The 22,522-nt window shown below is 36.6% G+C and overlaps 1 protein-coding gene across 11 annotated transcripts in view; it reads right to left on the bottom strand.

Annotated features, from left to right (window-relative positions):
• PARD3 (par-3 family cell polarity regulator) overlaps positions 1-22,522 on the bottom strand; it is a 720,507-nt gene that overhangs the window by 228,124 nt on the left and 469,861 nt on the right. For 4 of the 11 annotated variants that reach the window (XM_025396024.1, XM_025396025.1, XM_025396026.1 and 1 more), the window contains 6 exons: positions 22,014-22,202; positions 21,049-21,219; positions 11,642-11,792; positions 5,347-5,536; positions 1,235-1,296; positions 82-126 (listed from right to left, as the gene is read on the bottom strand). In XM_025396024.1, the coding sequence (XP_025251809.1) occupies positions 82-126; positions 1,235-1,296; positions 5,347-5,536; positions 11,642-11,792; positions 21,049-21,219; positions 22,014-22,202 (808 nt within the window). Of the gene's footprint in view, positions 1-81; positions 127-1,144; positions 1,297-5,346; positions 5,537-11,632; positions 11,793-21,048; positions 21,220-22,013; positions 22,203-22,522 lie in introns of all 11 variants that reach the window. The other 7 variants (XM_025396022.1, XM_025396021.1, XM_025396028.1 and 4 more) reach the window with 4 other exon arrangements.

The following is a 22,522-nucleotide window of genomic DNA, read 5'->3' as shown; positions in this document are numbered from 1 at the left end:
CATATGATTGGCAGCTCTATAATTGTGATAAGCTCTGTAGGCCATGGTTTCTATGGCAACAGTCTAACTGTCCATTCTTACCTGCTTTCTGGTCATCCACTGTATTGAGTTTAGTCTCGTCAGCTACTGTTAAAAGGTAAATGTATAATGGTTAGCCCAGTTAGTTCCCATAGCCCATCATGCTTCCACCATTCCCAGATCTTTTCAGTTAGGTGACGATCTTCAGCTAATATTTCATGCAAATACTATGAAACATCAAGCAAACATTCATAATCAAAAAAGGAGGAAAAAAAAGCAGTGTCTCCATGCAATATGCCAGTCATTTCATTTCACAGACATGTGTGTTATATGTTAGCATATCATAATTAGCCAAGGCAATGCATCATCAAATTTTTCTTTATGCATATGATAAATTAATGCTTTTAGTCTTGGAATACAAACAGCCACCAGAGAACAGCATAAGTTACAGTTGATTAACAAAGGTTTTAAATCATTCAGTGTATAGATATAATTATTTTACTTTTTTTTTTGGTGGATTTGGATTTAAAGAGACACACCTGATTGGTGTTTGAACAACTATGATTATTTCCTCCTCTCATTTGCTCTTAAATACTTTCTATAAGAAATACTCTCAAATTACTACTTTGATTAAATGCCTTAATTATCAAAACATGAAAGTTTCCAATAAATAAACCTTAAAGAACAGCAATGAAAGGAAGACATCATGAAGTAACCAAATTCCAGACATGGATTGAGATAATGGTTTCTCTCCAAAATTTTCTCTTCTAGTTGAAAAATCCCACCCCCAACCTAATACAATTTCAATGAAACTGGTTTTTAATAGCCAAAGTGTTAAAACATTTCATTGTGTAAAATAAAGATACATGGACATAGTATGATATGCACATGTGTTTGTTTCCATTCTCTTAAGAAAACACATATATTAACATATTGCATATTATGTAAACATGCCACTTATGAGTAATATCGTTATCTCAAACTGGGAGAAAAACTAATTTTTGCCAAATTGCTACATTTCACATTTATTTTCTCAAAGTAAACAGACATCTGTTTGGGACCATCAATTTTATCCTGAAAGCATTTAAACCTTATTTAGATAAAGATTCATGGAGATTGTACTCACTACCTAAATCCATGCTTTTTGATTTTCGTGTTTTAACGAAATCCAATTGACTGGCATCTGAAAATTGCTTTGTGCGTTTTTCTGACATACTCTGACGTCCAAATCCTTCTCGTTGAAAAGCAAGAACTGGATCAACATCTGGACTCAAAGAGCTGGAGTGAAGAAAAATATAAACATAAAAATATTTACTAAAAATAGCAGACATCCATTTTAGGGAGGTTCATACATACCTGCAAATGTGAATATACATATGTATATTCCTCAAGAAAAATTGAAATAAATAACACAAATACAGTCCATTTAAAAAAAACTGCGGCTGTATAGAAGGTAATAGAAAAATACAAAATTAATTTAACATTTAGAGTAACTCTTTCTCCATGTGAATTTCCTCCTTCTCTACTTTCCTGCATCTTCACTCTGTTTGACAATACAGAATTATTTCAAGGTGACTATAAAAAATGAGCCTGATATTGGAACGACTGAATTTTTCAGGAAACCTGTCATATATTATATACAAATACTAGCAGCGAACAAGTGACCATATAAGTTGTAATTAAATAGAAGTTTCAAAAAGAGTATATTCTAGCCTTCTTATGTATCTTTTATGTTATGTTTTAAGGAAAGAAAAAATATGTCATTATGGCATGCCATTTCATAAAGCTGCAATTTCTCTGAAATATTAAATCAACAAATAAATCAATTCAACAAACATTGATTAGAACCTATTCTGATTAAGGCACTGTTATTTGTACCAGACATAGGTCCAAATAACAGATAAGAAAGATCCCTGTACTCTATGAGCTCACAAGAAAAATACTATACCAGAAGCATGAAACAGAGGCTGAGGATGCACAGATGAGTGAAAAAACAGTATATGAGAGTCAGGAAGAACATGACTAAGTTTAGATGACATTTGATTTTGGTGACACCAACACAGTGGCTCAAGTGGGGATGATAAGGAAGCATGTGGCAAATCCCTGGTAATGGGATGCCTTCTGAAGTGTTCCTCCAATGCAAGATGTCCCAGAATCACTCCTGTTTGTAAAAATCTGTGAACACATTCTAAAGTGCTATAAGGTGTTCTAGCCACAGTTCATAATATGAAAAAGGTTTTCTCTGTGCTGGGCACATTGGGTAGGTAAGTATACTAGCTCTACTATATCAGGTCTAGCCACCTTACCTATCTGGTCAGGTGAGAGAATATCCCTCTACAGCTGACTGAGCACACTAAAAATGCCCAGGGCTCCTTCCACTGTCAGCTGAACTTACGATAGTCTTCCTCATGTTTCTGATGGAAGCAAGCTTTTGTAACCCTTTATGGCCTTATAAGAATTATCATCCATCCTAGTAAAAAGACAGTCAACCTTTGGATGTACATCAGAAATTTAGCTACAATTTACTGTGCATGAAATGAGAGTTGGCTCTTAAAGAATGATGCTAAAAGTGTGAAAAGTAAGATAGCAGGCAAAAGCCACGCTACTGGGTAGGGTGACTTGAAATGTTTTCAGCTCATTATGTATTAATATATTCAATAAGAAGAATAGTTGTCTCATCCACTTAAAAAGCTAATGAGAGAATTCAGCAACCTAAGGCGAAAGCCCCAAGTAAATTGCTAACTACTAAATAAGTCAGTCATCACCCAATGAAGACTATCTCAAATTATCAAAGTAATACAAATTATGATGACAGACACCTACCCTCAGATGCCTCTTCATATACTACTATGCTTTGGTGTAAATGGTTTATAAAGATGAGAGCACATGCATCCAAGTGAAAAAAAACACACTTCTAGAAGTAAAAAATTAAAACCCATATGATAAGTAATATGACACAATCTTGCAGCAGCAAACTCTAAATAATACATTTCCAATAATTCTTTTATATATTGTCAGTGGATGTCTTCAGTCACTCTGTACATGCTGCCCAATTATTTTTACCTTTTCTGGAATAATTTAAAACCTGAACTCCAATACTGCACCAAACTTGCGAACAGAATGCATTTGAACTACAGTGTTAGTAGAAATCGTTGGTAAAAGATTTTTCAAAGAAATACAAATTGTCACTGCCAATCTTGCCTGAAAACCACGTATTGGTGCATCTTGAATTTTATATCCTCTAAAATTATGCTGCCATTAAGATTAGAATTTGCTGTTATTTCCTTTCCCCCAGAAACACATTATTAATGTTCTTTCAATCGATTAAAGGATTGAAAACAGTACATTCTATAAGCAAACAAATAAGTTTAGCCATTTGACATAGCCTTCAACAACTGTGCAGTGAACTACAGATACAATTTAAAATGTCAAATGAGTTTGTGCATTAGTAAGAGTTCTAAAATAACTACTCTTAAATTATGACAAAATTAATTCTTCCCTATCAATATTCCCATTAAACTAATTTCAGACACAATAAACAGTACACTGGAATATTTAACAAGTTAGATTGCAGGAATGACAGCTGATTCTTTAAAGAATGTAACCATATCTTGACCCCTAATGTTATTAAAATTCCAGTTATTAATCCTGTCTTATTGGCCTTTTGTTTTCATAACATTTTCATCAAGGATTAGGGAAGATATTGTCAGGCTGGAAATGCCTGCATTTTCTGCTATGATTCAGAACAGCTGCCATTCTTGTTTGGATAACCCTTCATTCATAGTATTTTCTTTGCCCCACATTCCCCACAGCAAAATTATACAAGTCCTCACCATTTTGCAAATCCCCCTTAGGGAAATTAATGCCACAATCTATCCCTTCTAGTTATTTATCTATTTTCACTAATGTACTGCTTTATAAGGCTCCAAAGACTATGACCACCTCCACAATTTCTCATCATGGTAGAGATTTAAAGGCTTTTGTCCCTAAGATGAATACTACGTCTATCTAATCCTTGCTTTCTCTGTTGTTACTTTCATTTTCAGAAAGAGATATGAGACACAGCAGTCAATGTAACACCATCTGCAGATTTCAAATGGGTTTTTACTTTATATTGTAGTCGTCCCTTCTATGTTTAACCAAAAACCTCATTCAAAGATGGGGCCATTATCATGCAGGTTTGAGTGTAGTTCTATTTTTAAATCCTGTGCTTTCAAAAAGAGAATTAAAAAAGAAAGAAATGAAAAGCTAGAGATGAACTTTTCAAGGTCCCAAATAAGAGGTGTGATTTATTCCAAGGGAACATCTTCATAATTAACAGATAAATGAACTGTATTTTGTGTGTTCATGCGGAGAGCTAAGGAAGAGGACGGGGGGGAGTGGTTCACTTTGTTAAGATCATTACTAAAAATGTTAACGCAAATAAATGCCAGTCCCCCAGACACCTCCTATCTAATATTAATGTTGACACAAGCCAGAAAAACAGTAGGAAGCAGGAATGGCTAAGTGGTGAAGAAACACCATAACATTTAAATATGATTTTGCTGATATATTCATAAAAGACCCCAGAGAAAGGGCAATGAGAAAATTCTGGTACAATACTTCACATGGTTTGTGTTAATTATCACTACAACCTTGTGAGGTCGTCCCCAAGAGGAGCTTTGCTTTTGCTTATTGATGTATATAATTACTAGGCATAAACATTAAGACACACATCTGCATTCATGAGCCACACATTGGCTCACTAGTATCAAATGCTTTCTTCTATTTTGAAAGACACAGGAAAAAAAAATTAGCAGGGAGTGCCCCAGAAGTCACTATGTTAAAAGCAATTACAAAGCATTTTAAACAGTATGGTTATAGCACTCTGGAAAAAAACAAAAACAAAAAACACACACTTAAAAAAAAGCCTCCTCCCACTCTTAGAACACATCAACTGTTAGTTTTGCAAAGTTATCTAATTGTTGGAATCGATTTAGGGAGATGACAAGAATTTAATTGAAAAACAATGCATCAAATTAACACAGATGTGAAATAAACCATAAATAGTGAAACTGAAAAACAAATGAGCATGGTTTTTTGATTGGTAGTAGTTCTGTTGTTGTTTTGGTTACAATACTAACTGTAGCTCTTGAAGGCTAAAACAATTAAATTTACAGGGTTGGGGCAAAATCTTTTATTAAAAGAGTGACAATTAAGTGTATAAAAACCATTAAGACAGAGCATGGCTATTAAAAAAATGATTAACTGTATTTAGTGGTAAGCCACTTAAACATAAGATGCGACTGTAATTAATTCATGTTTTCCAACCCTGGACGATGAGCTTACCAGTCGGCTGAATCACTGATTGCAGCCTTGGCCCAAGTACCAGCATCTGCCGTCACGAACCCCACATCATCATGCGAGCTGGAAGAGGACTGGTCAGAGAGATGTGGAGGAAGCACTGGCAACCTGTCATCTTCTATAATGACAGTGTCATCTTGGGGCATATTCACTGTAGGGGACAGCTGGTATTTACCTGTCCAGTGAAAAAAGAAGAGAAATTCTAGACATCGATCAAAGTGTTACATCTATTAATTTTAATACTTTGCTATATTAGTAAATGTCTAACTTTCCATAAAGCTGCTCAACCTGGTAGAACAAAACAGAATTTAGCACATTTATTTTTCATAAATGATTGTCAAACAGAGACCTCGAGTCTATACCTCTGATGCTACAACTGTATAGCTCAGGGCAACGCATGCAATTTTTCTGGTTTTAAGTTTCCTAAAGCCAAAGATACTCTCTCAAATGTCTTCTAATGTGAAAATGCTACACGCATTCTAAACTATGAATGTCTTTTGAAAAATTTTACCAGGAAATTTACAAAGAAGCCCCACTAACTTGCATTGTTCATTCATTCATTCATTCATTGAGCAACTGCCGCAGAGCATGTACTGTAAGACACAGTCTCTGTCCTTAAAGGGCGTATGCCCTAGTGAAGGAGAAAGAATTACAAGCAGTGATAATTGTATGGTGGTGTGAGAGATGAGCCCAAAGCCATTCACTTGTGTTGTAATTGCCTGGGTCACTGCGGGTAGAAAGTGCTGGAAATCTTGGCAAAATTAATATCAGAATTAGGTCAATATTATCTTTTCTGCCAGAAGAAATGATGACATTTATTTTAGATACCAGCAACATCATTATTAAATGCATGATGGAGAAAAGTCCATGGTGCAGTCAGGTGACACTTAAAAGATGAGTATCACCAGAAACAAAGCCTAGAGAGATACCTGGAGTGATCTTGATGCAAAAAATTAGGAGCTGAGTGGCCAGAGGTTTTTCAGGCCATGACTGAGGATGTTGGGATGGCATACACAAGCTTGAAGGATTTTTAAAAGTCTGTATGGTATTGTTCTAGACATTTCAGCAAAGGAACATAATTTATTTAAATTGCTACATCTTTTCAGGATAACTCACAAAAAGTAAACTTGCTGGAGATTTCAACTGCATTCCTCATTTAACATCAACTTCACTATTGTAGTAATACTGTAAGTTCACTGAAACCTCTTCTCAGCATGTTACCAAGAAAAACTTTCTACTTAGATTTCAAATGCACCCATTTTGACAAACTATGAAAATTAACAGCTTTATATAAATGCTAATGATAAAAATGTAAATCAAATGTAATACTTAGCCATTTCCCTTACCTGAATTCAAATTACTCATTTATTTCTAATACAGTGTTAGAATATTAGGATAGAAACCTGTTCAGCAAAAGTAATATTCATCAATAAGATAGGACTTTCTAGCACTATTAGCCAAAGAAATGTTTCCTTCTCAAGACATACTTTTTTCTTCAAAGCATATAGAATTATAAAACCAGTTACCCCAATGGACAACTCACCACTGATGAGGCATGTCACAATATTAAATACCAAGTCCCCACACGGGCATAATTTTTTAAAGGAAATATTACAGTATAATCATAGTGCATTCACTTTTAAACACAAAACTAAAACTCCTGGTTTTACACAATATATTCTGAGAGATGGCCTAATAAGCAATATGGAACACTGAAAGGTGCACATGATTTTTTTTTTTTGTAATCTGTTGTTCTGAGAAGAAATATTGTACCTTAACTGTTGTGATACAATATTGTACACATAAATAAATGGCAAGAAATCTTCCTCATAGTAAGAAAATAATTTAGCATTTTTTTTTTCTCACCCATGATTTGAAAGGCTAACATTTCACAAGATTTGAAAATTTCTATTTTCTGCTTCTTAACATGCTTGCCAGGAATATAGTTTTGGGTTATGGCTCCAAGATTATACTAGGGTAACGGACAGCTAAAAAACTTAACTACATATTCTACTAAGCTCCACCAAGACAATACAACGATCCCTTAATTATGTTTGCTAGTAGTTGGCACATCATAAATGTGAAACCTTCTATGACTTCAGAAGGCTTCAATTTATTTTTGATAGGTTAATTTTCCTCTTTCTTCAACTAGTTAACTAGTGACCTACAAACTAAGTAAACTAGTCAGTATCTTGTAAAGGAGTGAAACAAGGAAATACAAAGTGTTTGTTCACTAAACATTTATTCATTGGCAAATTTACATAGAAGGTAACACCACATATGATACTAGAAGAAAACCGTGCCAGTGACATGACTCACAATAAAAACATTAATGTTCCATTTTTCTATGTCAAATTGCTAACAAGATAAAAATGTTCTAAATATAACGTCTTCTTAAACTCACCACATATATATGAATATACAAACTACCGAGATAAATTCTAAAATGGATACAACAGATTTCAGTTTTGTTTTAAAAAGAAAAATTATTCAGCTAAAAAAGTTGAGAAAAAGTTAAAGTCCCAGGCTTACAAATGACAACGTGTGATGTCTTGTATGAAATGGATGTGCTGGTTAAATTAGTTATGCCGATCATCCTTGTTGCTGTTTTTTGTTTAGTTTGGTTTTGTTTTTTTGAGATGGAGTCTCACTCTGTTGCCCAGGCTGAAGTGCTGTGGTGCGATTTCAGCTCAATGCAAACTCTGCCTCCCGGGTTTAAGCGATTCTCCTGCCTCAGCCTCCCCAGTAGGTGGGACTATAGGTGTGTACCACCACATCCAGCTAATTTTTGTATTTTTTGTAGAGACAGGGTTTCATATGTTGGCCAGGCTAGTCTTGAACTCCTGACCTCAGGTGATCCACCTGCCTGGGCCTCCCAAAGTTTTGGGATTACAGGCATAAGCTACTGTGCCCAGCTGCCTTGTTGCTGTTTTTGATTGTTAGTTAAGAGAGACCAACCATTAGAAAAATTAAGGCTTTTCAAAGGAAGAATCCTATGCAGGCAGGCCCACTACAGATTACTTTCTGATAAATGTTCAGGACTATTAGAAAATCCATGATAGTGGGAATTCTGTCAAAGGAGATGACAGAGAAATCTTGCCTTTGGTTACAATCCTGGCTGACCCCAATAAAAGCTAAGGAAATCCTAATCAGGTGTGACTCATGATAAAGAAAAGCATGCATCCAAATTTTGGTTCAGAAGTACAGAAAGTGTGCAGCTTCTGTTAAGTTACTTAATTTATTTGCTCCATAACTCCCCGACATATAAGGTAAGTCGGTTGGAGTACGTGGTTTGAAGGCTGTTTTCAAAGATTTAACGTCTTTGATGTTTTTAGTCACCGTAGGTGCCAGGATAGAACAAGATATGGAGACTTTCGAATATCTGCTTACAGATGTAGATAATTATACATTGATACTAATAAAGAATGAAGATCTCAGCATTCCCTAGAGAAGGCTATTTTTAGAAAAAGGAAATAGCCAAAAACAAAGTAAAACAAAAAACATCCTGGGATATCAGGACTTAGTTCCTTCATCTGTTAAGTGGGAAAGTGTGACTGATGGCATCTGACATCCTTCCAACTCTAGAAGCTCTTCCTTTTGGGGTATAGCTTTTAAAAACCTTTCTCCAGGGATGTGTTCACAAAGGAATGCATCACAAAGCCTCAAAGCTCCCTGCAGCCTAGAGTCCTACACAGGGGATTGATTATTCCATATGAAAATTCAACTTGTTAACACAAAATTAATAACTCCCTAAGGTAATGAGCCAGAATGTCAATACAAAGTTCTTTTTGTATCATAGCAGATCATGAAGTAAATACCTTCACCTCCACCAATGTCTACATAGGAGTGATTCCAAACATTTAGAAGACAATTATTAACCAAACAGTCTGAGGAATTTCCACATGCCTAGATAACGTGCAGTTCAATCAATACTGTTGTTATTGGTTTAGAGGAATGGAAATCCAATGTTCTAATGTCTTTGGAACTACGGAATTCATGACTCAGAAAAACATACATCCAAATTTTGGTTCAGAAACTGTGATTTGTCAAGTTTCTTAAATTTTGTGCCCCATACCTCTCCTAATGCCCTGTTTGGGCATTCTGTTGCAAGGTAACATCTTGAACAGGATTTCTAACTTTAAGTGGTAACTATATCACAAATCGCATTTGATTATTATGGCCAATGATATTAGAATAAGGACTGACGAAGAGTGAGGAATTTTCAGATTTGCAAAACACAAGATGAATCAAAATACGCATATACACTTGTCAGGGTAAAACTATTTAGAATCCCTAGTTTCTGGTACAAATTGTAAAAAATTATCTCAAGAAAATATCCAAATCACAAAAACATCAACTTAGCCTACCCTTAAATAGTAATGCATTTGTCACCCCCAGCCCAAAGTGGTAAAAGGACATACACATCACAAAACAGAGAACTGGGAGAGAAGTTACTGCCCTGAGGAAGCATCTGGAGTATTAAGAGTTCATTACATATCTAGCAGAAGGAAGAGGAAACAATGTCAACTATAATGCGAACTGAAGAGGACTAATAAAGCTGTAGCTAACAAAATCAGGGCAACAGACTAGGAAGAAAATGAATGACTCTTCAACTCATATATACAGCATTTCAAAAGGTCACTAGCTGAATTTAGGGATTTTTTTTTGGTTTGAGTTTTAGTTTTAGTTTTTCGCCTTCCTCTGAAGCATCAGGGATTGGAGGCAGGACGCAGGTTACAGGAACTGGTGGACCAATGGTCTGATTCAGTATGGCAAGTCCTATGTTCCTATAATAAAGGGGAAATTACAGCATATCACTTTGTGTGCACACATTATCTAGGGACACATGCACACTCTTTCTCTCTAAAGGGGACTGAAATTTCATCAATAAAAAGATAATTTAACAAAGATAAAGTTTTATACCAAAGCCAAGAAAGTACGGAAAAACCAACAGCAGTGAAGAGAGTGGTAAGTAATAAGCAAAGATTTAAAAGTGAGAAACTATGTACAAAGCCTTTCACCTACAGGTGTTCAATCCAATAGGTGTGGCACTCTTCCCTGATGTTCACTTATGCCAAGCAGGTAAAAAGAAAAACGTTGACAAAGTAAAACCAGAAAGCTGGCTTGTCTAAGTTCCACAAGTAACAAGACAAGAAATTACATATTCAGCAATTTTTCTAAATTAGAAAGCTAGAGAGATTAGAGGAAGAAAAACAGACAATTCTACTAGACATGTTTATGTATGTTTTTGATGATGCCCAGTAGAAAGTTCTTTGAAGGCAGAGATTGCTTCTTACTCATCTTTGTATCTACAGCAAAAGTATATACACAATATCTTGCCAATAGCAGACTTTTCCATAAACACCCACTGATGCATAAATTACTGTTTCAATGAGGCTCCATAATGGAAACTTGAATTATACCAAATCTGCATTAAATGTACTCGAAATAGAGTTAAATTTAGGGTTTTACTTTAAATGAAAGCCTTGTAAAATATACCAGTAATAAAAGTGCTTTATGTCAGGTGTTACTTTAATCAAAATGACTTCTTGTGTTTTAAATTTGAAAACTCTCACAAGCTAATCCCAAGATGAGCAACTCAGTAAATCCAACCACTCCTGTGGCAAAGCAAGTCTTTATTAACTGGATCTGTTAGTAGAAAGCTGAACTGCTGCAAAGCAAGTGCTAATAACCTCATTACCCACTAGGAGCCATGCAGATAGGATGGTACTGAATCCAAACAAAGGATGCAGAAGACTAGTTTCGGGATTTTAAAACTAAGGCTTCGGAAAAGTAAAATACAATTAAAATACAGTAACATCCTATTAAATACAAATCAAATACATGTGAATATTTTACATATGTGTGCATATATCTATATATACATATTTTTTCTCCCCCTCCAGGCAGTACCATTGTGAATGATATGTAACTTTTGAATCCTTCTTGCCATAAGCCATTAAATTTTTATTTGTTTTTAAATATAGCTTCACTTATTATTTCAAGTAAGTAAAGAATATCTTGATCACTGGAAAACATTTCCATATGATCCCTTTCTTTTTGGTTCTTTCCTCATGTTACAGGATCTACAAGTCACTTAAATCAATGGGTTGATTTACCTCTTCACATGAACACTTCCTGAATGATTTTAATAAACCTGTTCTCCTTTGTCTTGAAAACATTATATTTTTATTTACATTAATATTACACTAATAACCTCTCAGTAAACCAATGAAAGCATCAAAATAAGATGTGATAAACAGAGTTTTACCTGACTCACCCATTATCCTACTGAGGGCAGCATTTCTGCTAGGCGATTCATCAAGCCCCTCAATCCCACTGTAGAGGGAATGGGAAATTCTTCGTTCTCTATCATCCAACGCTGTTTCAACGGGCAGCTCAGGTCCAGGGGGGCTCCCAGGTGACTTTAGCTACAGAGTAAGGGGGGTGGGGGCAAAGAAAAATCAGTACCTGGAGGCCCATGAGCAGCATGGGGGAATTATAACAACTTGCCCAAGGCCTGTATCCAACAGGGTACCAAATGAACTAGAACTTTTCACCCTGTACCAAAATAATTTGTGATGACAGCTCTGCCTAATGACCACCTTTCTGTGCCACTTTATACCATGCCTCCCATGAAGTTCTGTCAGATTTCAACCACTGAAGGAAAAATATGTATATTTAAGGCTTTTTAAAAATCAGAGCTTGCTGTTTATTTTTCGAATTTGACTGTTAGTGTCTGTTTAAGTCAATTTAAGTTACAGTGTAATTCAGAATTCTTTACTAGATGTTACTCTATAAAAGGTGTGCTTTATTAGAATGGAAGCTGCAATTTAGCTACAGATCTTATACTTATGGTATGTAAATACATCTAACAATTAGCACACATTTTTCCATGTGTGCTGGTGGAATTATTACCTACTCTACAAGACCTAAAGACTCTATTTATCAGCTCACGTGTCTTGAACAACACACTGATTTTAAATTCCTCCTGCTAGAAATTAAGAATAATCATGGTATTATCTTACTGTAATGTTTAAGACAGCAGCTGCAATAATCACTTTAGTAGTGTGCAGAACAATATGAAAATCGGGATCAAATATTCTAATAAAGCACACAAAGAGGATTTCAAAAACATATACAATCTAATAAATAAGCAATGAATGTATGTCAATTTCAATGACAATAAATTAAAATGGTATGGGGCATTTCTTTAAACAGTTAGCTGTGTCTGATAAGTCATATTTTACATAAAAATAATATAGTAAGAAATTCACATTAGTAAGGCCTTCAAAAAAATCTGTTTTAAGGAAGAACAAAGTACATTTAACTACAATCCTCACGACGCAGGCTCTGAGGTTCACCACAAGGATGGTATGATGCTTTGGTGTTAGCCAGTCAGGGAGGGCCAATGTGGGGGAGTGGGCAGGAGGGCAGCACCACACAGCACAGCAAGAGAGAAAGTGCTCATCTCACACATGAAATCACAACTGTCGCACTTCCTTCAGCTGAACAAATTATTATTTCTGTTAGAAGCTATCATCTGTTTAATACAAATGAGATATTTAATGAAGTTCCGAATTGTAGACTTATCTCTCCCAGTTTGATAAGCACTGGGGAGATTTAATGCATTGAAGGGTCAACACAATTACAACTGGAGGCACGTCAAACTGCAGGAGAATAATAAACTTGCAGCTCTAGTGAATTAGACTCAATAAGGTTTAAATTGTGAAATGAGGATTTGTTTTATTAGGTTTTTTTTTTTTTAAATTGTAGATTACAACTGACAGCTTTACTGAAAAGTAAATTAAATATTCAAGGTCTCTGATGTAAAGAAATAAAAGAACAGTTTCTAAAAGAATGTAATGCCTAAATTCCACGAGACTCTGGAGAAGTTTAAAAAAAAAAAAAAAAAGCTAATAAAACGAATACCCTATACCATTAAGAACAAGTATGGCTTTTCAATGAACACACACACTAAAAAGTATACCTACATAAAGACTTGCTATATAAGACTCTAAAACAATTTATCAAAAACATATCTTGAAGCTTGCCTGAAAAATGTATTTAATTGAACTGTATAATGCTGCAATGTTCTACATGATAAAACCTTTATAAAACTTCTTGAGACATCCCTAAGTATCCCAAAAGGCTATTTTAAAATTTTATAAAGCCAAATAAAAATTCTGTTAAAAAGTAGTACATGCATGTTTTCTAGAGAAAAACAGTAAGACGTCTGTTCAGAAGAAAACCAAGCACTTGAACATTTTCATGGGAAAGATTCTCCACCTCCCCTACCTCTCTACCCATGTTTAATTTGCATCTCAAAAGACAGATTTAAATGAAGACATCAATAGTTGACTACATAAATATTTAACAGAAGATACAATGGCTTTTAATTTCTTTTAAAAAAACTGATTGGGGTTACAGTTTTGTTTTAAATCTTTTGGTGATTTTTTGCAGGTTCACGCCTGTAATCCCAGCACTTTGGGAGGCCGAGGCAGGTGGATCACGAGGTCAGGAGTTCAAGATCAGCCTGACCAACATGGTGAAACACTGTCTCTACTAAAAATACAAAAATTAGCCGGGTGTGGTGGTGGGCACCCATAATTCCAGCTACTTGGGAGGCTGAGGCAGAGAATTGCTTGAACCCAGGAGGCAGAGGCTGCAGTGAGCCAAGATCGCACCACTGCACTCCAGCCTGGGCAACAGAGACAGACTCCATCTCAGGGGGGAAAAAAAATTAAGCTTCATTAGAAGAAACCAAAGGAAGCACAACTGCAATTTTCATTTTGTTGTCTATCTGTGGTTTAACATGCAAAAATTTTCTTGACTCCAGCTAAATACAGTACCCTGTAGCAGTGGCTATTTGGCCCCTCAGTTCCATCCCAAGGAAAGTCTTTCTACCTATTAAAGAACAAAAATAGCTTTAGGTTGCAGCAAGATAACCCACACTCGTAGGAGTGTAAAGTGATATTGTTTTTTGCTACAGTAACTTGGAAATATATTACCATAGGTAAAAAAAAAACTTATTTTTAACTCTTTGAACAGGCCTTTATTTCATGTTGTGGTCACTATCCCAAAGGAAATAATAAGCTAAGTGAATAATGAAAATTCATGTGAATTTATCTGCGGGGCTTAATAAAATCTCCGTTTGTTTTAAGTATGCATCAGCAAGTCAAATAGTGTCCTTCACCTAAAGAAAACGTATCCCACCATCTCCACTAGAAACACTGAAAAGTTCGTATTGGAATGGCCTTAACCCCCTTCAGCAAACCTAAAACTGGATTCTCACTGGTGATTCGCAAGATCATATTATTCAATATTTCAAGGTTTTTTTTTAGCATGTTGTATTTATCCCTAATGCCTAGCGTAGAGCAGGCACTGGCAGAATAGATTAATAAATTCATTCCTAAAAGTGAGTGAGTCATATTTTCCTTAAAACACACTACATTATGTGGAAACAGGCTGTTAAAACTGAGGACACAGCATGATGTTGAAATTAAAAGACATTTAACCTGGATTACAAATATACATTCTGGAAAATACTAGCTTCCAGAGGACAGGTGAACACAAAGCAACTAATGAAAAGACAGATTTTAGTTTTCGAGGAGAGTGAAGGAAGATTTAGGGTACAGTTTCACATTCTCCTTTCAAGCGGAACCACATTTATTTTCCTTCACACCCCCATGAGGGCAATGGCAATAATCAGAAATGTGAGGTGAGCTCCTCAAGTCAGCACATGGCAGAACCAGAATTTCACTGATTACATCAGATTGTAAAGCCCATGCTTTTATTGTACAGTATTTCCCAACGCAACTGGGATATAAAGTGCCTGAACAACACAATCACAGTCAATTAGATCCACTCACTTGTGTAAGAGAAACAGACATTTTGCTTCTAAATTACTTTGCCACCTATGTTGGCCTTGCAGCCATTAAAGCAAATCATTTGACCTCTTTGCATTTATTTCTTAATACAGAAAATGAAGAGATTCATAAATGATACCTTTGGCCCCTTTCCTATTCTAACATACCTTTCCCATTCTGAGGATTAAGCCTAGAGAAAGAATTCATTTTAAAGTCCTTGATGACTAAATCCCCCAATATGAGGTCTAAGACAGAAAGCTCACCTGACGATATTCTCTACTGGCACTAAGAAAAAGCTTTATATAAAATCACTTCTAACATGGATATAATAAAATGCCTGGAAGTTATGTTAAATTACAGTAATTTCTACAAATATTAATTTCCTTAAAATATTTAAAAATCAGCATAATTCTTATATAGAGGCTATTTTCAACACTCAAGGAATGATGCCTGGTATTTACTTGCATTCCCCTCCAGACTTGTTTAAAAGTCTTCAACAAATGTGTCCTTTGGAGTAAGTGAAAACAATTTTTCTCTTCTTGCTTTGTATATTCCAAAACTGAAACAATGGAAAAGAATGCCAGGACTCAGTTTTTCTCTAAAAAAGTGAAACAATCCTTTAAGGGATTTAAACAATGGGAAGCCATCTCTTTTTCTTTGAAGAAAGGAAAAAGAAAACAAACAATGATTGCTTATACAATGTTTTTAAGTGTAGTTAGGTGAGACCATTAGATCTATGGAAAGAAGGAAAGCAAAGGAAATAAGAATTACTGCCTCCAAATTCATCTTGTTTGCCTTGTCTGAGGGTGACTTTGGAATTTCAGTTTCTAACACTAACAAGACCTCTTTTTCTTTAAAAAAAAAAAAAAAAACACACACACACAACGCCAGATGGTGGCGGGTGCCTGTAGTCCCAGCTGCTTGGGAGGCTGAGGCAGGAGAATGGTGTGAACCCGGGAGGCAGAGCTTATGGGGAGCCAAGATGGTGCCACTGCACTCCAGCCTGGGTGACAGAGCGAGATTCCGTCTCAAAAAAAAATTTTAAAAAGCCAGACTCTCCAGGGTTGCTCTTCCTCATTCAGCCTGTGCTGATGGGTCAGGCCTGGGTTGGATACCAGCCATGGATACATAGGAAAGTGGTAGATGGATCAAATCCTGGCAGTGTCAGAATCCACAATTCCAGCAAAAGAAAATCAAAGAGGAAACCATGATAGTGTGACAGCTGCTGGGTGGAGGGGAGTACATGGGGCTATGAAAATACTTTGGAAGAGAAAATGGAAAATGAAAGACTGTGTAAGCCTTTGCTAGGATGAGGGGCAGATGGACGCAAGTGGAAGACCTAGAGGTGTGAAAGAGCATCCCATGTCTGAGAAATTACCAGAAACACTGAGTAGCTGGAGCAGAGGTGCTGCAGGGGCTGTAGGGCACCGATGACAATCAGGCATGTCCCAGTGGACCCCACAATGGAGGCTGGTTGATCCCGGAGACGTGGAAAGCTCCCAAAGGGGTTTCAGCAGGGACTGACATGATCAATGTGTTTTGTAGAAAAATTTGCCTGACTGCAGTGCAGAGAATGGAATGAGGGAGAAAGCCTGATTGCAGAGAAACCCCTCAGGGAGCTGCAGCAATGAGCCTGGTGAGAGGATGAGGTCTGAACTCAGGCAGTGGCAGAGGGGAGAGACAGGAGCAGCTGAGGGAAGAGAGATTTTAGGCCAGGCGCAGTGGCTCACAGACGTAATTTCAGCACTTTGGGAAGCTGAAGCCAAAGGATTACTTGAGCCCAGGAGTTGAAAATCATCCTGGGCAACATAGTGAGATCCCATCTTTAAAGAAAAAATTAGTTGAGTGCAGTGGTGCATGCCTGTGGTCCCAGCTACTAGGGAGACAGGTGGCCTCATTGCTGGAGCATGGGAAGTCGAGGCTACAGTGAGCTGAGACTGCACCACTGCACTCTAGCCTAAGCAATAGAGCGAGACAGTGAGACTCTGTCTCCAAAAAAGAAAAGAGGGAAATTCTAGAGGTAGAGGCAACAGGCAACAGGCATATTGACAGCATTGAGAGGGTCATTTGGGTGACCCCAGATCTCTGCCTTCTACAACAGAAAGAATGTGATCCCTTGTGAATTAGGTGCCCATAAGACAGAGCAGGAAATATTTCCCTAGGCAGGTGGACAGAGGGATCTGGTGCCAGAGTGGAGTTGTGAGCTGGAAAGAGGATGATGGTATTCATCCTAACAAGTGGTTTCAGAGGACCATGGAGTGGAGATCAGCTAGGGAGTATGAGCAGTTAAAAACAAAGAGACCCGGAAAGGCACAGTGACTCACGCCTGTAATCCCAGCACTTTGGGAGGCTGAAGTGGGCAGATCACGAGGTCGCGAGTTTGAGACCAGCCTGACCAACATGGTGAAACCCCATCTCTACTAAAAACACAAAAAATTAGCTGGGTATGGCGCATGTCTGTAATCCCACCTGCTCAGGAGGCTGAAGCTGGAGAATCACTTGAACCCGGGAGGCAGAGGTTGTAGTGAGCCAAGATCGCGCCACTGCACTCCAGCCTGGGCGACAGAGCGAGACTCCGTCTCAAAAAAAAAAAAAAAAAAAAACCAAAAAAAACCAAAAAAACACATGACCAAAAAAACAGACAACAGACCCAGAGGAACTCTGAGAGACAGGAACAATGAAAGAACAGACAGAAAAGAGGAAACCTTAGAGAAGACCCAGAGTATGGTAGCAGAAAACTAGAGACAGTAGATAGGAGACACTTTGAGAATGAGATAGTGCCTGCAGATTCCTGAAAGGCCAAGCAAAATAGGCTAAGAAATAGCTCCCGGAGAATCTCTCCAATGTGTCTTGTCAGGACTAATGTTAGGGAAATACAGGGCTTTAACATAATAACTGGTGAAGGGAGCTGACGAATACATTCAAAGAAAACATATTGGACCAGGTGAGGTGGCTCATGCCTGAAATCTCAGCACTTTGGCAGGCTGAGGCCAGGAGTTGGAGAACAGCCTGGACAACATAGCAAGACCCTGTCTCTACAAAAGTGAAAAATAAAGAAAACATATTAATACATAGCACTTCCATGTATCAGAGAAAGAAAAATGTGACAAAGAACAAAAGATTTTCTTTTACACATTCTTACCTTCCCTAACTTGAAATTAAATATGCAAACCTTGGATTTAAAGATGAGATAGCAAAATACAGTTTTCTGATTGGCAAAGACTGGACTATACGGCTGATTAAAAGACCTAGAAAGAAAACTCAGCACATTATTCTGGCTTGAGATTTGTTCAGGACAGCATGATGCCCTATGCTTATATCAATATTTACTGTAAAATAATTTACACATACCCTCCCAGTGTGCAAAGGAGAAGGTTTTCCAAAGGTAATACATAAGTACAACAGCAGAAAAATCATGTCTTATGCCTTATGGGAAGCCGAATTGAGATCTTCTGTCTTCATGTAATTCTTTAGTTAAACCCTATCAGTACAAAAGACTTCTTGCTAGTATTACAAAGATAGCACAGTACTCATAAGATTTTTTTTTATATAATTGCTTTATAAGCTTATGCTGTCCTAAGAAATAGTAATAACCAGCAATGTATGAAAATGATACCAAAAGGAATATTGAATATTAAAGTCTATTACTGTCTATTGCAGCTGTTTCCTTACTTAAATCATATTCATTCACACAAATTAATATGGAGAAGTGAATAAGACACAGAGATATTTCAGGGGGATTCCAATTTCATGTCTCTTACAGGACAAGAGAGAATAATATCAGTGCTTTTATCAAAACATTTTCAGGCTGGTACAGGTTTACTTTGTCACTGTTAGGGGGGAACAACAGGGATAATCTGAATCAGATAAAAGTAGGACACTGATCTTCAGTCCATTTCTGCATTTTAAGTCCTCCTACAGCATTCAATGTTTTCTGTGAAGGAAAACGTTGAGAAGGTGTTAAAAATTTTAGTTGGTCTCTAAAAGACGAAGGTGATATGTCGTCCAGTAGAATGCATGCCATCTGTCTTATTCATTGCTATGTCCCCAGGATCTAACACATTTTCTGATATACATAAGATGCTCAATAAATATCTATGGAATGAAAACTGTCCTGTGGAATGGGAAAGTATTCAGGTGGCCAAAAGAAAATAGAGAATGATATGTTTTGTAAACTTAAGTTGAGACGTTTTCATATAGTGCTTTGTGGGACTTAAGTTAAAGGATCAGCTAATGATTTTGCAATGACTAAAAACTATTATTCCATTAGTCCAGGAGGGAGGGAAGAGAGGAAAATATCAGTCCAGTATCCTACTGTGAGGGATTAGCTTTTATATTTATCTTACACAAATGAATGTTTTTATGTCCCACTCTTCTCCATTCTGAGATTTTTTAGTTAAGGTTATGTTGTTCTCTTGATATGGAAATTAATTTGTTGATTACTGTTAACTCATTCTACATTTGGCAAATACAAATAACAAAATAATTCAGTGGTCAGTGATCTTTCAGAATACGTCACCTCTATATTGACTACCAGCTGAGCTCAAGAGTATATTTTCTTTGTAAAATATGCTTGTATCATAGGTTCAGATGAGTGGACACTGCAACCTGAAAAGTTTGCTTTATATGTTTAGTAAACAGAAGTTTAAAAATTAAGAAAAACACTTAAAAAATTTAGGTATAATTTTCAGTTTGTATTACTTGTTAATCATTTTATCTTAGTTGATCTTAAAATGTGGGAATCTGAACACTGATTAAGAAAAACTTCACATTTTCAACAGCTCATTTTGCACACGGGCTAGTCTGACCTATTTTCTACAGATGGCACATAATTTATAATGGATCCATAAAATTTAGTTTTTTTCAAGCTCCAATATTATCAAGTCTACATATAATTTATTTTTAACTTTCAAATGTCCTATTATACAACAAATATGTTTTTCCATATTTGGGAAAATAGATGATCCTATCCTTCAAAAGAGGATGCTCTGTGCTCTCCTCACTCCTAATTCCAAACTGCAACATACATTTAGAACAAGCAGAGTATAATGCAATACAGATTACTGAAAAAGGAGGCATTCAAAGAGAACAGACTCAATCCCATAAAGAAAGAGAAAATGGGGACTGAAGAAAGAGAGGGAGGTATATGCTATTGATAATCTCACAAGAGAACACCGTCATCTAAGAAAGTCAGACTATGGGCCATGTGCTATGGTGCATGCCTGTAATCCCAGGACTTTGGCAGACTGAGGCAGGAGGATCAATTGAGCCCAGAAGATGGAGGCTGCATTGAGCTGTGACCACAACACTGAACTGCAGCGTGGTCAACACAGTGAGATCCTGTCTTAAAAAAAAAAAAAAAAAAAAAAGGAAGGATGGGAGAAAGAAAGACTGTTCCCTACTAGGGACTTTGTAAGAGGCATCCCATTTTAGATAAACAAATGAATAAGCAACTGTTTCTCTGCATGATTCACCTCCCAGGTATAACTCTGCCAACTAGAAGAGAAACTGTTGGCTCTGAGAGGGAAGATGTGACCCTGATTTCAAGAAACAATTCAGCTAAAGGGCCTTTTAAGATCCCAGTGTTTCCTGCTGAGTTGGCAATAGAAGTATTAATATCCACTTAGGAATATGTTGATCACAAGAATTAAGAACACACATCACAATCCACCTACAAAATAACAAAACCGCAACAAGCAAAGATAATTTATGGTCTTTTGAGGTAGGGTCCTGGAACCTAACACCCTTTGTCCAAAATTAGGACAGAAATGTAGTTTTATTACAATCTCAGATGCTAGCACTTTTTTGCAATTTTTACCTCACTGCACTTGCTTATTCTCCTTGCAACAATAAGCTGGATCATTCCTCGTTTATTGCCTTCAGTAGACATAGACCTTCTTAGGGTTTCCATGGCATCTTGGTTTGTCTTGCCCAACAGGGATTCTCCATTTACTGCTATCAGTTGATCATTCACCCGAAGCCTTCCATCCTGGGAAGAAAACAGGTAAAAATAAGTGCTATTAAATAGACTGCTATAAAAGAAGTAGCTTTTCCTTTAGTTAATAAATAAAATAAAAAACAAAGCCAAAAAAAAAAAAGTGGAGAGCTTTAATCCTAATGGATTATGCCCAATTGAACACTGGCATAATAACATCTAAGCAGCTATTGTAGCCTGTGTCTATTTCAATCATTTATACATTTGTAAATCAAGTCATTATCATAATCTGTTTACCAAAATAGCATACTAATTCAAAGGACACAAAGTGATTACTTTCTTGCTTCCAGAAACACCCATAGAGGTTATTTAGAAACCAAGACATGTAAAAGCTCAAGGCTATTAGACAGTTGCAGAGAACTGTCCCCTTAACAAATGGCCAGGAAATTTTCTCTAGGCTGAGAAATAGAGTAAGTGACCCACAAACAAGGGAGGGGAGGGGAAAGATTAATGTCTACTATACGCCCATTCTGTGTTAGGACCTATGCCAAGTCTTTGCATAGATTAACTTCATTTAACTAGCATGTCTATGGGTTGTATGCTTTGTGAGAGAAAAAATGAAGAGTTGAAGTTATGGACTCCATCCCCACGTGACACATCACTGAGACATCTCCTAGTTGTTTGATTGTGAATGTCGGTACCATGAAGAAATGAGAAAACTTCTGTTAACTGCATATGTTTTCAAAATAGGAACAGGGTTGAAATTAAAATTTTCAATAGGAATATGTTTTCAAAATAGGAACAATGTTGAAATTAAAAGGCATACGCATGGTAAAGTTGACACTCACTTTAGATGCTGCTCCTCCATTAATAATGGACTTGACAAAGATTCCCAAATCTGCGTGGTTCTCTTTTGACCGGTTACCTTTGACACTGACACCAAGGCCAGCAGATCCCGAATCATTAAGGGGGACTTCAAACGTCAGAAATTCTCTCGTGCCATCAGGTGTGAGAACAATATCCTCATCTTCTGCTTTCTAATAGGGAACAAAATTGCACAGCACATTATATTCCAATGTTTCTTTCTCAAAGTTATTTTTAAAGACTGCTAATGAGCAGTTCCTTAATCATAAGAGGCAAAATATTTCCACCAAGTTTCCATAGCAAGATTCATGAAAACAGTACATCTGCACCCACTCCAGAAGATTTCAGGAACCAGCTGTTAATATTTGTATGTAGCAATTATTCAATATTGAACCAAACCTAAACCAGATTTGAGAAAGTTAGGGGGAAAATGTAGTGGAAGGACTAAAGACTAGGAGAGTTCTAGAGTTCGGGATTTTTTTGGTCTCATTAT

Source organism: Theropithecus gelada, chromosome 9 (genome assembly GCF_003255815.1).
Source record: "Theropithecus gelada isolate Dixy chromosome 9, Tgel_1.0, whole genome shotgun sequence".
Lineage (NCBI taxonomy): Eukaryota > Metazoa > Chordata > Mammalia > Primates > Cercopithecidae > Theropithecus > Theropithecus gelada.
Note: the sequence above shows the minus strand (reverse complement) of the source record. Positions and strands in the feature narration are given on the sequence as shown.